The sequence below is a fragment of the Tachypleus tridentatus genome, chromosome 1 (genome assembly GCF_004210375.1).
Source record: "Tachypleus tridentatus isolate NWPU-2018 chromosome 1, ASM421037v1, whole genome shotgun sequence".
NCBI classification, from domain to species: domain Eukaryota; kingdom Metazoa; phylum Arthropoda; class Merostomata; order Xiphosura; family Limulidae; genus Tachypleus; species Tachypleus tridentatus.
In genome coordinates, this window is record NC_134825.1 from 1801132 (window position 1) to 1819263 (window position 18132).

At 33.7% G+C, this 18132-nt stretch overlaps 1 protein-coding gene across 4 annotated transcripts in view; it reads left to right on the forward strand.

Moving 5' to 3' along the window:
* Positions 1-361: 361 nt before the first annotated feature.
* Positions 362-18132, forward strand: part of LOC143228504 (uncharacterized) — a 43892-nt gene continuing 26121 nt past the window's right edge. The window contains exons 1-2 of one of the 4 annotated variants that reach the window (XM_076459961.1): positions 362-972; positions 7527-7633. Coding sequence is in view for 3 of the 4 variants with exons in the window: in XM_076459778.1 (XP_076315893.1) it covers positions 867-972; positions 7527-7633 (213 nt within the window). In the remaining variant the exon portion in view is untranslated. Of the gene's footprint in view, positions 973-7526; positions 7634-13920; positions 14076-18132 lie in introns of those variants that run through there. The other 3 variants (XM_076459778.1, XM_076459826.1, XM_076459895.1) reach the window with 3 other exon arrangements.

Below are 18132 nucleotides of genomic sequence, written 5' to 3' on the forward strand. Positions count from 1 at the left end.
CAGAACTCGTGATTTTTTGGCCAAACACTCGATCACTGTTCTTCCCCACCCCCCTACTCACCTGACCATGCTCCTTGAGATATTTTCTTGTTCCCCAAACTCAAAAGACCCTTGAAAGGAAGAAGATTTGAGACGATTCCCGAGATTAAGGCAAATGCGACGAAGGAGCTGGAGGACATTACAAAAGAAGCGTACCAGGACTGTTTCAACAAGTGGAAACACCGTTGGGATAAGTGTGTGCGTTGGGGAGGAGAGTACTTTGAAGGGGTCCCAGACTTGTAACTTCTAAATAAAGTATATTTTGTTTTATGACGTCAGTCCGCGTATTTTTTGAACAGCCCTCGTACAGTGGATGCCAGGCAAAAATAAAAGAGAAGCAATCGTCAGCTTTTTTTATCACTGCGGAGCACACAAGGCTAATTTAATAATGCAACATGCAGTTGAAGCTTGTGAATGTTTTCGAGATTCTATCCAGAGGATAAATGAATTTGGTGTCTTGCTTCAAAGGTCAGGCAAATACAAGTCAATCTTTGAAAATATTGTATCGTCAGACAGCCACTGCGTTGTGTCTGCCATTAGTAACAAAACACGTGCTAACTTACAACCCTCAGACTTAACAACGTTCAGCCACAGCAGAGCTTAAATCTAGTGTTAGTTTACATAGATGTACCTTGTGACATCTGAAGTATGTTAGGAAATTAATTTCAGTTAAATATTTAATTCAACGATTTAGCGTTTTAAAAGTTTGGAAAATTCCTTGTAGGTTTCTCCCCCTCTCCTCACATTGCTCCTGTGACGTAAAATACGTACTTATTTGATTGACTACGATTAAGGCGAACAAAGCGAATTCTTATCGTGATTTAACCATGGAAGTTTTTACGATTAAATCTGAAATATGTTCTGTTGAGGAGGATGATTTGTTTGATATCAAGCTAGTGAAAAATGAAGAAGAAAATTTTGCATTATTCAGTGGTATGAATACTTGTTTATAATTTTAAAATATTGTAATTTTTCCGGTGTTTGTTTTGTCTTTAAACATAGTGTGAGTTACGTGTTTTGTTTATAACTTTAATTTAGGCTTAGCCACGCACCAGAGTTTTTTCATAATTATTTGAAAACCTGTTTCATAGATACCTTAACACTAACAGTAGAATCTCTGTCCTATTTACGTGTTATTTTTAATTACACAGTACAAGAACAACAACAACAAACTGTGAAGACACTGTTTACATTTATGTTGCATTTATTGAGCAAACTCGCCTAAAAACTGTAGAAACCCAATTCTGTATGCTTTTAAATTTCTCATAGTTATACTGCTTAATTTTTTAGGCTTTACAGACAGTTGTGTGAAATATGTATTTTTACAAACATGTAAAAACTGAAAGCAAAATGTTGAAAATCCTTTTCACAATTCACTGAAACATATTACTGTCAAAGTGAAGAAACTGTGTTATATGTGGATGTTTCATAGATTATTCCATGTTATTTTGAATAAACAAAGATGAACCTGATGGAAATAAAAATATATATTAATGCATGTAACATATTATCAAGATACAGGGACACATTGAGGGCCGTGCATGCATTGATATCCTGAAATATATTTCATTGGATGTTTTTGTACCAGTAAGCTATAGATCCCCTCTGGACCTGCATCCCAGGTGTATTCCCTTTCTGCCTAATTTGGCCTTATCAACATATAAGAAATATAAATGCAGAAATTTCACAAAATTTTTATATGACAGATATTAAGATTTTAGACAGAAAAGATTAAATAACCAAAACTTTAATTTTTTTATTTATTTTTAACACATTTATTGTGACAGGTTGGTTTGTTAAAAAGTGAATAGCAACAACTACAACATTACCAGTGGCTGTTCAGTTGATACAATGTTCAGTGTATTAGAAGTCTCGGGTTTGATCTCACTCTCACAGGGAATGTAGAGTAGGATTACTTCAGTCATTTGTTTAGATTTGTCATGCTCTAAACATCAAACAAGAGATAGCATTCTTATTTCATTGTTAAAGTAACTAAGGAACAGAAAACCAAGTTACATTTTGTTAATAACAAATTCAGTAGTTTTAATAGTTTAGTGTTTAGGAAATGTTAAAGAACAAATCACCCATGAAATGCCTTTAATTGTAATTTCAGCTTGTTTGAGATTTTATCCTAAATAATATGTATAAATTTCCTTAAACAGTTTGGTATTAAAAAAAAAACTTTAAATTTATACACCTAAAGGCAGTAGTATATTTGTTTGATTTATATAGAGTAAATTAATTTTCCATGACCTGTTAAAGCAATTTTTCTTATGAATTTATTTAGTTTGTTATATATCAACCAGACATGGAGAGGGGGTTGTAATTGGAAATTGTGAATTGAAAAAAAAATTTCATACACACACACACACACATGCTAAATGAATAGAGAAAGAATTATGTTTCTCATTTTCCAGGGCAAGTGCCCCTCTTACCCCCACTCTCTGCAGATGCCTATGAAATCAGACTATCTGGCACAATCTTGTGTAACAGTAATACAACATAAGGTCACTCTAATGTGTGTGTAGGATTGTGAGTGTTTGTTTGTCAGAATTCCATGTTGCAATGCCTTTCCTTTGAAAAAATCCATGAGGGCTATAAAAATAAACACTATACAAGGAAGCTCTTGGTGGGCCTTTGTTGTGTTTCTGTTGTCTGTTTACAAAATTGTACAATAAAAGTTAACTTGTGTTGATTGAATTGTACTGTTTTCCTCTTAAGTGAACCTGTGTTCATATTTCAAGGACAAAGTAAGGGTCAGAGGTAAATATAAGGCCATTTATGTTAAGTAACAATCAGTAAAATACATATTTCTTGTAAAATTGTTAAAAATAAAATAACTTCCTTAACCTGGGACATTTTGACTGGAAGTATTATTCTTTTGTAACTTACATACAAGAGTATATCGATATTTAAAATTTTTAATAGGAAGTAAAAGACCAGTTTCACTATTTGTTCAAAAAGTTTAAAGTTCTGAAAGTTTTATCTCATAAAAAAAAAAAAAAAGATGGACTTAATTTGAAAAATATACATTTTGTAGTTATTTGTATGTACCAATGTCATGTTTGTGTTGAACTGTTAGCTAGTGAAGAGAATATTGAGTCATTATCCTTACACAATGTGTACAGGAGATGTCAACATAATATAATAAATCCGAGACTCATCTGAGATAACGTATAATATGTCATAACATCATAGTTACTTTCTTGCCACAACTCAATCATTTATTATACTAGATTTATCCATTTATTCTGCATTTTGCATTTTCTCTTAGAAGGTGTACAATGATTCACAAAGCAGTGGTCATTTTACCATCACTCTGTATAGATTGGAAGCAGTAACTGATTGTTTTCCAGGTAGCTGCTAGTATGATACCAGAAAAGATGTTTGCCAGATATCTGTTCTTTCCAACCACATGGCTCTCTAGTAGTTTCATTTGCAGCATGTCAGACATGTTCTGCCTTAAAGATTCATAGATTAAATTCACTTTCTTTGTTTCTTTCATCACTAGTTTTAAGGTCATTTGAGACAAGATTTGACAGGTGAATAGGAAACATACTTCCCAGTCTTTTTTAAGTCTTGCAGTACAGTGGCCAAGGAAATGTTGGTTTACAACACTCTTGTGAGGTACTTTTTTCACTGTTCCAACACATCCATTTCTTCCCCTTCCTTCTTTTTTGCCATAAGGACACTGGCCAAAGAATGCCACCACCTTTACAAAAAGACAGTCTGTATGACTGTAATTAACATTTACTCTGATGGAATTTAACATTGTTCTAATTTAATCTGGCTGTACATCAGATGAACTAGTTAACATTCATTATGTGATGCTACACTATCTCTTTTCTGACTGTCTTGATTTTCTTGCTGTTTATAAATGGATATCCTGGGAGAGGATTTTTTCAGTTGTTCGGGATAAAGTTGTTATGATTCCTATTTCTAAGCCTGGGAAGGATTCCAAAATGCATTATAATTATACGCTTTTGACCAGCTGTCTTTGAAAAGTTTAAGAAGGGATTGTTAACTTTCATCTTGTTTGATACCTTAAATCAAACAAATTTTTCCACCCAGCATGGGTTTTACAGACACTATCAACCACCTGATTGGACTTGAAAGATACATTAGGGAAGAGTTCCTTGAGAAGAAATGCCTTATTTCATTTTTGTTTGAACTAGAGAAAACTTGAGACACGATGTGGAGATTTGGCATGTTACAAAACCTCATTTCATATGGGTTGCATGGCAGTTTAGCTATTTTTATTCATATTTATATTTTTAGCTCAGTGATCTTTTCCAGGCTGTAGAGTATCAACATTATTCTATATTTCACACACAGGAATTTGTAATCCTGCAGGGCAATGTCTTGAGGGATACATTCTTCATTTTTAAGATTAATATTACCAACTTAGTTACAAACAACCTTTTTATCAGTAGCTTTTACAGTTTCTTTCAATCACAGACATGAGGTACATAATATGGTTTATCTGAATGAATAACAACAAAGAATTTTGTTTATCTGAAACTGCAAGCATTTTGACATGAAACCGTACACAAGGTGGTGCTATAATTCCTATATTCTTGAGACAAACTTCTGGTGAGTTTTATTCCACCATTAGCTGATGTTTACTACACAAGTTAGAGACAAGAATACTAAATATACACTTTTCAAGACTGAATAGCTGTTTAGTGATCATGTTCTCAGTTGAGCTGTGACTCAGCCTTGAAGATTTTGGACCCTGTTCATCATCACAGGCTTTAGTATAGTCCACACTGAGTCTTATGAACCTCCTTGTTAGATATTTGAAACTTGCTTTTTATATGTCTTGAAGCTTCATTTCTTTGTCACTGTGGGCTTTGCTTTTTGCAAATAGACACTCTTATCTCCAAGCACAGTTGTCTGCTGTAAGTCTGATAGTAATGTAGAGTTGGATAATCAGTCCATTCCATCATGGCTATTATCACATAATCATTATTTGAGTCATTCAAAGAAGTTGTATATTTCCAAATGGAAGTTCCAACATTTAATTTCAGAAAATGTTTTGAGCCATTTTTCTTCTCACTTTAATGGGTGATTCAAAATCATTTTTCACATGATGCTTTATATAGATTTTTGGTCACTGCTGAGTTATCTACCATTTCACTTGCTTCAGATCATAAAGAAGATAACTAATATGCTAATTTGACAATATATACTGACTTGCTAGTTGTTCTAAGGCTCTGGATTTTTTTATTGTCAGTTCTCACCCAGTTTTTATGGATAGTTAGAAAAGACTCTTTCAGTCATTTCCATATAGTTTTTTTTTTATATCTCCAGCCATGTTGGTATGTCCAGAGAATGAGCTTGCTCAAGTTATAACAAAATCACAGTATATTGGAAATGCAACAGCCATATTTATTCTTGATTTGAATTTCAAGCTTGTAATCAAAGAAAGGCTTCATTTCACAGTTGGTTTGTAGTGAGAATCATCAGTATGAACTTGTTCACAGTTGTCTGGCTGTCTAGTTTCCATAGTAACTGTAGAGAGGAAGCTGGCTTCATAAAACATCACATTGGTCCCAGTTTCCTTACACATTGATATCTTTTGAAGGGCCTGATCAACAAAATTGTGGACATTATTAACTGCAAGCCACAACAGGCTACATTCTGTTCTCATGCTGTTGTTAGGCCCACCAGTGGTGATATCATTTTAGACATATTTTACCTTTAAGGTTAATTTTGACACCAAAAATTGTCAATGGTTATAATGTTCAGGTTTGTTATGTTTAGCTTTTGACAGGCTATAGTTTTTTGAATGAGAATAAATGTTTTTATCTATATTTCTCAACACATGCATCATTCTAAATATATATTTTTATTTTTACCAATCTATTTCAACTTTCTTTTTCAGTTAGTTTTTTTGATAAAATATAATGATTTGATGCACATAGATCTGGAGCCCCAAAAATCAATTTATCCACTTAGACTGACTCAGTAAAGCTTGCAAACATTGATGGAGCAATGTTCAATAAAAATACTTCTATTAAAAATTTAATTTCACATATATATTACACAGTTATAATAGTTAATAATAAATTGCTAAGTTTTGTAAAGTTACATTTTGTTCATTTTCAATTGAAGTATTATAGTTTCATGGTTACAGAGTTGGTTAAACTGACCAATGTCATCTACAGAGAGTTCAATAGTAACTGCTGTTAATGAAAGAAACAATAAAGAAATATTAGAGAATATTCTAGTTAGGGAACACAAACATTTTTAATTGAACAATTTTTGTGAAAATGAATATCTTTGAAAAATGTAACATTAATATACCTTAATTGTTTCAACTTCCTGTAAGTTGTTTACCCAGTGAAGGTTGGCTAATGGTATACAGAAGTATGATATCTATGACATATTACATGTTAATGTGTGCAATAGCAAACAACAATATATATGGAGTTGTACGGGTTGTTCGAAAAGTCACTGTGCACTTGTATATTTATTAACAGACATGTTTCAGTATAGAATACAAGAGGTAAATATGAATGACAATTATAAACAATGTTGAAAGTTACCCCTGTTGGCATCAATAAAGACTTGGATCCTTCTTATTTTGTTTCTAAACACTGCTATCAGTTGCTGGCTTGAAATAGACTGAATCAAGTATTGGTTACAAAACTGCAAAGTGTCTTTCTGAACACCCTGTAGAATAATAAATAAGAAGATAATATAATTTGAAGTATGAGAAACTAAAAAGAATACTTACAATCAGTTAAAGTTTGTGTAACACAACCATTCTCACTGTAATCTCCAACATTTAAACACCTAGAGTTGTCTTTAGAAAGTAATAAGTTAAATTTTGTGTGAAACAGAAAGGTACAGGGTGTAAGCCTTCAAGAAAGTTATTACAAAAGAAATTTACAACAGTTAATATGGCTGAGAAAGGTAAGAGTAAAAATATGCATAACTGAATTGACCATAACGCATTACATTAGATTAAGGTGGAGACAGTTAAAACCAGTGGTGATAAGTCAGTAAAATAGTTCATAATTACCACAAGCAACACCCAGATGAATTTATTTTACATGTGAAAGCTTTTGGTGTTTTCTGAAATGTCATAACATAATTAATGTTGTTCAGTTCCCCTGCATAATGAGTAATCATATTTGTGAAAAATGAAAATGACTTTATGAGCTCTATTTAATGAATCTTATATTCAGTGAAATCTGTATCATGTAATAAGCTGAAAGTATTAAATATTATAACTTATTTGATGTAAAACGGTTACTTCTATGAGGTACAGATTTGTTAATTAAATTAAAATCAATACCAATGTGGTAACATAACAGTAGAAGTTGTTACTAATGTGTTCTATCTGGAACCTAACCCTCATGTACTTTAAAAACTTAGTGGAATTAATACATAATTTATTGTTATTCTACTATTTTAATGTGTAGACACTACTACTGTAGTGATACATAAAGTGTATTCAGTTATATTTTTACCTACAGGAGCAGCTGTTTCCTCAGAAGAAAGTTTTTCACAGATAATTTGTGACTTTGGTGTCACTAAAGAAGAATGTAGAGATAATTACAATGAAATATCAGAGAAGACTGAGGTAATTTGTAAATTATAAAAGGTTATAGATTTTTTATAAAAATTATTAACTAGTTCTAACAATCTCTTTTGTGAAGATCAACCTGAAGAAATTCATTACAAATTTGTAGACTAATCTACAAGAATGAATATAGTACAAGTTGAATAATTCTGTTAAATCAGCTGTGGTGTAATGAATGTATCATATTCAATGTTTGATTCCTGGACATCAATCTCAGATGATACATTGTATTATAATTGTATGCACTCAAATAATCTGAACAATTTTGGCACAATTAACAAGTATTTATTTAACATGTACGTTTTATTACTATGACTAATGTAGTCTTGTGCTATAATTAAGAAATATTACTATCATATTCATATATTTTGTTTATTGTTGTCAGTAACTGGGTTTTAAGTTAAAGACAAATTTGTAAGGCACATATTAGGTAAAAGTTTAAACATATAAAGTTTCATCTGCATCATAGTTTGTAAACACATTTCAAGCATTAAGTAGATATGTATAGATTGACAGTAACAAATTGTTAAGAAGTTTAGATATATTACAGAGTAGTACTGCAGTAAATATGGAACTGATCAGGTTCAAAATGTAGATATTTGAATATTTTTAACAGACATGCTTAACATTTAAGCTACTTCATTAATGATGTATTTTAACAATTGATAAAATACATTATAATTCAAGTTTTTATATTATATAAGTTTTAATATCATAATTTGTAAGAGAAATATTTACCCTTTAACAGTGAAACTGTAAAATACATGAGCCCATCTCGGAAAAGGTGCAGGTGTAACAGTGTGTGTGTATAGTAATTCTGAGCTTTCTAATGTATCTTTAGAAAAACTGGTATAATTTATTTATTAAGGGTATGACTCCATGAGAGTGAACTCTTGTTAAAGCTGTTTTATGAATATTATACACCATATATAATACATCATATATAGTTTGATGGAGTATTAAATGTTATGAATTAATTATTGAATGATATAATTACAATTCAAATGCCCTGAGAGAGTCCTAATGTGTATAAAAGTAATACTTGTACTTTCATTTTCATTTCCATATGGAATGATGTACAGTTATAAGATTTGGCATATACCTTCTCTGGAAAAAATTATATGATTTTAATATGATAGAACTGATATATTACAAAGTTTTGAAAATTTGTTTTGAAAAGTCATAATTTTAAAGTACAATACTTTATTGGCAAATGAAATAACATTTTTGTAAATTTTGATATGGTCACCTCATCTCACATAAATGGCTGTTCACATTCATTGTGGTTGTCTTTAAATTAAAAAAAACATTTTTCTCATATTACAAGCCTTGTGCTTCCATGTACCTTACATTCAACTGATTCAGATGTGCCTCACATGCAAAACATTATGCAGTAGTTCTCCACCAATAAGAGTGTTGACAAACTCTCCAGTTTATTCTACTGAACAATCATTTCTTGTTTGCTGGTACTCATGTGGTTATATTTAGTTTGTGACTTTTTTTTTTTCCGTGTCTTTGTTTCAGTTTCCCTCAACAAGTTTAATATTTATTACACAGTAGTTATAATTATAACATAATGCATTATTTCAAAGGGGAATCATTTTATATTTCATTCTGCCAACACAGTTATGTGTGGTTATTTGTTTTGAATTATAAATTTTAAGTTACTACTTTTGCTGGTTATACACTCTGTCAGCACATTTACAAGGGCTTCAGGTGACAGTACTCTATGGGGAAATTATCAGTTTTATTTTATCAGGAGACCGATTATTCAATAACCTGATCTTCGTCAGGCCCCAACTCATGTTTGGAGGACCACACACGTTTTGAAATACAGTCCACCGACTTTGGAATGATAGTATATTCTACTCTTTTGATTTTGGAATAATTTTATTATTAATATTATTATCTTTAGTTACTTGGGTTCCAAAACATAACTGTGATAAACTAGTCAATACTTATAGTGAAGTTCAGCTTTGACATTAGGCTTAGTTGTATCTTTGTCTCATGCCCTTTGCTTAGGCTTAACATGGGTCTTTGTTATTTTAGGATTACCTTTAATTCACCTCACTGGGATATCAGTCATTAGTTCAACTGTATTGTTTATCTTTCATACATTATATCTTGTACATAAGTTATTGTTTGTACACACTTAATTTTACAAAATAACGTCTATTTTATTTTGTTATTATTTATCATTTATAGTTCTTCATATGAACTTGGTTTGTATTTGAGATGGGGTCTACAGAAACTTCTCCCAATATTATTCATACTTTTTGTTAGATTAGGGTTTTTAATTAAGAGTTCAGTGATGTCCTTTGCCCTGTACTGTTTGATTAGGCTTAAGACGTGTTAGTTTTTGGTGCACCATGATTCTGTTTGTGTGTTAATTGACAATTAGTTTAAATATTTTGTTTTCTTCAACACATAACATCTAATACACTTGTTTATTGAAATACTCAATTTCTTAACATTAACAGTATCTTCAGTATTTTATTTTTGTCATTGTTTATAATTCGTACTTACAATTAATTTATTTTATAATTTATATTTGTTATTATCAATTTAAGCTGTGAGGGTCCCTTGGGGTAGGGATCCTGTTGGTATTCCTCCTACAATGACTGAATCCATTTCAGATGACCTAGATTTTGTCAATTTGTCTCCACTTTATGATGGACTGTCTTTTCAAGCCTCTGGGTGCAGATAACATGGTTGCTTTGTGTCATAAAATGCCAAATGCACCCACCCACCCAGGTCTCTGCTGCAGAATCTGCTATGCCTATCTCAGTTGTTTCTTTTAGACATGTTTCACAGGATATTTTCCTGACATTGTTTCATGATGATCATTTTTGTCTTTCTTTTAAGAGTGGATACTTGCAAGCTTTGCTCTACACAGGTTTTGTTTTCCTTTAGCTTAGCATACAATCCATTTTACTCTCTACCTAGTTTTTGAGCTTTGAACATGTAACTATTGATTCTTACAGGTAATGTTTACCTTCCACCTCTCTTTTTATGCATTCCACTTATATTTCAGGATTGTTGTGGGATACTTTCTTCCCTCCATGTGGGGCCATTTGTCATCTTCAGTTTTCTCCCTCCACATGTGGTTTCTTTGTTTCTGAGATCTCCTAGGGTGGAATGCTATAAATTGATCATCCACCTCTAATAAGGACTTATGATCAGTTATTTGTCTTCACATGGGGTATCTGTGATGCTATGTTCAGTTATCTGTCTTCACGTGGGGTATCTGTGATGCCATGTTCAGTTATTTGTCTTCACGTGGGGTATCTGTGATGCCATGTTCAGTTATTTGTCTTCGTGGGGTATCTTTGATGCCATGTTCAGTTATTTGTCTTCACGTGGGGTATCTTTGATGCCATGTTCAGTTATTTGTCTTCACGTGGGGTATCTTTGATGCCATGTTCAGTTATTTGTCTTCACATGGGGTATCTGTGATGCTATGTTCAGTTATCTGTCTTCACGTGGGGTATCTGTGATGCCATGTTCAGTTATTTGTCTTCACGTGGGGTATCTGTGATGCCATGCTCAGTTATTTGTCTTCACGTGGGGTATCTTTGATGCCATGTTCAGTTATTTGTCTTCACGTGGGGTATCTTTGATGCCATGTTCAGTTATTTGTCTTCACGTGGGGTATCTTTGATGCCATGTTCAGTTATTTGTCTTCACGTGGGGTATCTTTGATGCCATGTTCAGTTATTTGTCTTCACGTGGGGTATCTGTGATGCCATGTTCAGTTATTTGTCTTCACGTGGGGTATCTGTGATGCCATGTTCAGTTATTTGTCTTCCGTGGGGTATCTGTGATGTGTTCAGTTATTTGTCTTCACGTGGGGTATCTGTGATGCTATGTTCAGTTATCTGTCTTCACGTGGGGTATCTGTGATGCCATGTTCAGTTATTTGTCTTCACGGGGTATCTGTGATGCCATGTTCAGTTATTTGTCTTCACGTGGGGTATCTGTGATGCCATGTTCAGTTATTTGTCTTCACGTGGGGTATCTTTGATGCCATGTTCAGTTATTTGTCTTCACGTGGGGTATCTTTGATGCCATGTTCAGTTATTTGTCTTCACGTGGGGTATCTTTGATGCCATGTTCAGTTATTTGTCTTCACGTGGGGTATCTGTGATGCCATGTTCAGTTATTTGTCTTCACGTGGGGTATCTGTGATGTGTTCAGTTATTTGTCTTCACGTGGGGTATCTGTGATGCTATGTTCAGTTATCTGTCTTCACGTGGGGTATCTGTGATGCCATGTTCAGTTATTTGTCTTCACGTGGGGTATCTGTGATGCTATGTTCAGTTATCTGTCTTCACGTGGGGTATCTGTGATGCCATGTTCAGTTATTTGTCTTCACGTGGGGTATCTGTGATGCCATGTTCAGTTATTTGTCTTCACGTGGGGTATCTGTGATGCCATGTTCAGTTATTTGTCTTCACGTGGGGTATCTGTGATGCCATGTTCAGTTATTTGTCTTCACGTGGGGTATCTGTGATGCCATGTTCAGTTATTTGTCTTCGCATGGGGTATCTGTGATGCCATGTTCAGTTATTTGTCTTCACGGGGTATCTGTGATGTGTTCAGTTATTTGTCTTCACGTGGGGTATCTGTGATGTGTTCAGTTATTTGTCTTCATGGGGTATCTGTGATGCCATGTTCAGTTATTTGTCTTCACGTGGGGTATCTGTGATGCCATGTTCAGTTATTTGTCTTCATTGGGGTATCTGTGATGCCATGTTCAGTTATTTGTCTTCCATGGGGTATCTGTGATGCCATGTTCAGTTATTTGTCTTCACGGGGTATCTGTGATGTGTTCAGTTATTTGTCTTCACGTGGGGTATCTGTGATGCTATGTTCAGTTATCTGTCTTCACATGGGGTATCTGTGATGCCATGTTCAGTTATTTGTCTTCACGTGGGGTATCTGTGATGCCATGTTCAGTTATTTGTCTTCACGTGGGGTATCTGTGATGCCATGTTCAGTTATTTGTCTTCACGTGGGGTATCTGTGATGCCATGTTCAGTTATTTGTCTTCGTGGGGTATCTGTGATGCCATGTTCAGTTATTTGTCTTCACGTGGGGTATCTTTGATGCCATGTTCAGTTATTTGTCTTCACGTGGGGTATCTGTGATGCCATGTTCAGTTATTTGTCTTCATGGGGTATCTGTGATGTGTTCAGTTATTTGTCTTCATGGGGTATCTGTAATGCTATGTTCAGTTATCTGTCTTCACGTGGGGTATCTGTGATGCCATGTTCAGTTATTTGTCTTCACGTGGGGTATCTGTGATGCTATGTTCAGTTATCTGTCTTCACGTGGGGTATCTGTGATGCCATGTTCAGTTATTTGTCTTCGCATGGGGTATCTGTGATGCCATGTTCAGTTATTTGTCTTCATTGGGGTATCTGTGATGCCATGTTCAGTTATTTGTCTTCACGTGGGGTATCTGTGATGCCATGTTCAGTTATTTGTCTTCACGTGGGGTATCTGTGATGCCATGTTCAGTTATTTGTCTTCACGTGGGGTATCTGTGATGCCATGTTCAGTTATTTGTCTTCACGTGGGGTATCTGTGATGCCATGTTCAGTTATTTGTCTTCACGTGGGGTATCTGTGATGCCATGTTCAGTTATTTGTCTTCACGTGGGGTATCTGTGATGTGTTCAGTTATTTGTCTTCACGTGGGGTATCTGTGATGCCATGTTCAGTTATTTGTCTTCCATGGGGTATCTGTGATGCTATGTTCAGTTATTTGTCTTCACGTGGGGTATCTGTGATGCTATGTTCAGTTATTTGTCTTCACGTGGGGTATCTGTGATGCCATGTTCAGTTATTTGTCTTTGGGGTATCTGTGATGCCATGTTCAGTTATTTGTCTTCACGTGGGGTATCTGTGATGCCATGTTCAGTTATTTGTCTTCCATGTTGGGGTATCTGTGATGCTATGTTCAGTTATCTGTCTTCCGTGGGGTATCTGTGATGCTATGTTCAGTTATCTGTCTTCACGTGGGGTATCTGTGATGTTTAGTTATGTTCAGTTATGTTCAGTTATTTGTCTTCCGTGGGGTATCTGTGATGCCATGTTCAGTTGTATCTGTGATGCCATGTTCAGTTATTTGTCTTCACGTGGGGTATCTGTGATGCTGAGTTCAGTTATTTGTCTTCACGTGGGGTATCTGTGATGCTGAGTTCAGTTATTTGTCTTCACGTGGGGTATTTGTGAGGCTATGTTCAGTTTTTTTTGTCTTCATGTGGGGTATCTGTGATGCTATGTTCAGTTTTTGTTTGCTCTTTTTTTTGAAATTTAATTTTGAAACATTATCTTTATTTATTTTACATGTCTGGCACTTTTCTGTTCTGTGGTGGAACTGATCAATCCATAACTAATCAACATCCAAGAATTCATGGTGAATGGACAAACCTATGGTATAATATTTGTAATAAAATAACATAAAGATTTGTCTGTAAATATATTGAGTATTTGTTTTGAATGGTCCTTGTGTAAAGTAATATTCATGTTATTATTAAAAATACTTTTCCTCATATAAAAAAAAAATAAAACTTTCCTTTGTGTAATCCTTTAAACCTCTTGAATGCATGTTTTTAACTGTTATTTTCTTTACCCTAACTCAAAATTGGGTCAGTGAATTTGACCAACCCAGCAACCACCAAACAATATTGAAATAAATCTAAATTACTTTTTTCTTTTGAGAATAAATTGTAATGTGAGAATATATTTGTTTATCCTAACTAGCTCTATGTTTGTCACATTAGACCAGCTGTTCTCATACTTTTTGGTCTGAGGACTCTCTACACTTCTAAAAATGATTGAGGACCCCCAAAGAGCTTTTATATATGAGGTTATATACAGGGTGTCCAGAAAGTCTCTGTGCAGTTTTGTATGTTAATAAATATGTAAGTGCACAGTGACTTTCTGAACACCCTGTATATTGATATTTACTATATAAGAAATTATAACTGAGAACTTTTAAAAATATTTATTAATTCATTTAAAAATAACAATAAACCCATTACATGTTAAACATAACATTTTTTTTATGAAAAATAACTTTATTTTCCAAGACTAAAAACATTTTTAGTGAGAAGTGGCATTGTTTTACATTTTTGCAAATTTCTTTAATATTTGGCTTAATTGGATTCTCATATCTGCTTTTGCATTCATTCTGTTGCAATATGTTGTTTTGGTTGAAGTATGTTAGGAAAATCCAGCCTCGCACACACATATATGTAGTTGTATTTTAACAGCTTTTTCAGATAATTGTGGATATTTTCTTTCATAATACACCAAAACTCAAGAAGTGGTAGTTTCTCAAAGGTTAGTTGCAATGTGGAAACCATGTCAATGAACTTTTCTTATTATGTTACATTAAAATCCATTGGTCTATCTTACACTTTAAGTGGATCATTTACCTATTTATGATTTTGTAATACCATGCATTGGTCATTTGGAAAATATTGGTTCACTGAATTATGCAGATCTTCTAAATGTTGACAAATTTCATAATACAATATAAAAAAAAATCATTCATTAATATCACCACCAGTCTCGTCAAAAAAGCCTTTAAGTATTATGAAGCTGTCAAGCTCATAATGGTGGATATAATGGTGGAAAATATTGGTTCACTGAATTATGCAGATCTTCTAAATGTTGACAAATTTCATAATACAATATAAAAAAAAAAACATTCATTAATATCACCACCAGTCTCAAAAAAGCCTTTAAGTATTATGAAGCTGTCAAGCTCATAATGGTGGATATAAGTTGTCTAAAATTCTAATTTTTGCTTAAAGGCTTGGATTTATCATTGGCAATAAATACTGTTAGCTGTTTTCTTTGAAGTGACAGGCTCACTTTGTTCATTTTCAACAAAATGTCTGCCAAATACGTAAGTCAGAATAACCATAGTTTGTCTGTCAGTTGTTCTTTCAAGTAAAGAAAGCAGCTGGTTCAGCTTGCAACTCAATCACACGAGTGCTTTTCCTTGAGACAACCATCATACTTCTGTATACAGCACTAATGCTTTTCCAAACTTCCCATTTCACCACACAGAATATTAAAATGATGTGTACTTAAGAGTCAAGATTTAATAAAATAAATAATTTTTACTGCTTCATCAAGGATATTCTTAAGTAAAACTGGCATTTTATTTTTTATTGTGTGTGGCAGTGAAGAATACAATGACTGCTAGTACAGTTTGGTGTCACTGCCTTGATTCATGCTAAGGTGCCAGCAGTTTTATCCACCATTGCTTTTGCACCATCTGTGCAAACTTCAACACAGTTGTTCCAGGATAAACCATGAGATAAAAAAAATGTTATTTAACACTTTGAATATTTCAGCACGAGTTGTGTTTGTTGGCAAGAATTTACATAAAAGATCTCCAATGGTTAGTTGGTGCTGATACTGGACAAATTCAAACAAAACAGCAAGTCTAGCCATGACTGTAGATTTATCCATTTGTAAGGCAAAAGTACAATTCTACAGATGTTTAAAATATTCAGTTCCTCTTTCTTTGAACTCTGAATGATTGGTCTCAAAATAATGCTGCAACTTAACTGGCACCATAATACTATTTGAAAATTTTCTGTTGCATAAGACACAATAAGGTGAATTATTAACATCTATAAAGCCAAGGGAAGGATAGCTTTTATCGTATTTTTTGTTTCTCATTTATAGCTTTGCCCAGTTTCTTTGGAGAAGATTCCTCCCTTCCATGAACCAGATAACTTTCTGATATGTCAGTTTCATCTTTTTTAGCATCTTTACACGTATACAGTGTAGCTGTGGGTTGAGAAAGCATGTCTTCTAATCTCCCTTTTATAAGCCTATGATCCATTCTTAAATATAAAAAAAATATTTTATAAATTTCATTTATCTTAGAATCAGATATAATCAAATTATAAAATAATAAGTTTTAGATAAAATTTAAAACTTTAGAAAAGTAATCTTAACATATTCATTTATTCTTTCCACAGTTACCACAAGTAGTTGGCTTTTCCAATTGTAGAAGTTTTTCTTGTTCCATACCTCATATTCTAGTTTCTTTGGGTAATGTATTTTTAACTCCATCTATTCTCCTCCTTGAATGCATGTAAGGGAGTTTTCTGTTATCCATGCCATTATAGTTCATTGTCTTGCAGCTAGTGAGATTCTAACACAGGTGGGGAATTTAATTTATATGGAGATAGATTTCCCAATGGATTTAGAACATTTGTGATCTTTTCAGATGCTGCATGATTCGTGGTCCTTTGCTAGGGTTTCTTTGGAATTTCCATTGTATTTTTTACATTTTTCTTCTTTTGGATTGTTTCTCTTATCTGATGCTAATCTGTAACATTGGGGGTGTGATTTGATCAGTAGGAGATTTCAGGACAATTCTACAAATAAGTCTTATTACTTTAATACTCTGGCACTTCTGCCAGTCTAATGTGCTTTAGATCACTCTATTTCTCTTCTCCAGATTTTACTCTGAGAATGCACCTTCCTTCCTGCATTTCAGCCTTGTTGTATGTTGGAAGTACTTCCTCTTACAAGCACTGGGACAAAACCTTGTACATTCATCTCCTATTCTTTATGTTGGGTAGCTGTTTCTTTGTTTTTGGGATACCATCATTCACCTGTTACCATCTTTCAATCTTGGTGAGACTATGATTAGGTAATATACCATATTGTGTGTGTGTATATATACTTGTTCTTCTATCTGTGTTGTGAGCCATGATAGAGGTACTTCCAGATTAATATGGTTCTTCCTCTTACACTATTTATCAATGATTTTATTATACTGAGGGTTCATAGATTGGAAGGTGTGAGGTCCCTTCCAGTCTGACGACCTTAAGGTGAACATGGTATGATTTTCTTTCCAACTCCCACCAGTTGGCTGGGTTTTGGATTATAGTTAACGTGTTGTCAGTATGATACTGTTTCCTATTGCTGGATGGATATCAGTTCCCAATTGTGGATTGTAATTAATTTACTGATGGTATAATACTTATCCTACCCCTACATGGATATTAGTTCCTTGAGGCCTGGGTTTTTGATGTAGCTGATTTGTTGTGTATGGTTTATCACATCCTAGCCACTTTACATTGGAGGTTCATCCTTTTACTTTCATCCTTATTGATGTACTCTATGGGGTTGAAATTCCAGTATTATGTGGTTCAGATCTCTATCCAATCATTGTTCTCTCCCTTTTGGATGTGCTTCTCCTGGTTTTTGCTCATGTCTGTGATACCTCTTTCTTTCTTTCCATGCTGGGTGAAAAGTATGCCTGGTGCTATCTCCCTCTAGTGTGAGGATCTATCCTTTTCAACACTTTTGAAAGATGCTCCCTTTTTTCCCTTGCACCAGTTTCTCCACCTATTCATTGTTGGTTTTTAGCTATTTATGTGAGTGGAGATAATTTACTATTATTGGAAGTTATAATTTTTTTATATTTAAAATATATGCTGGGTGGTACTTATC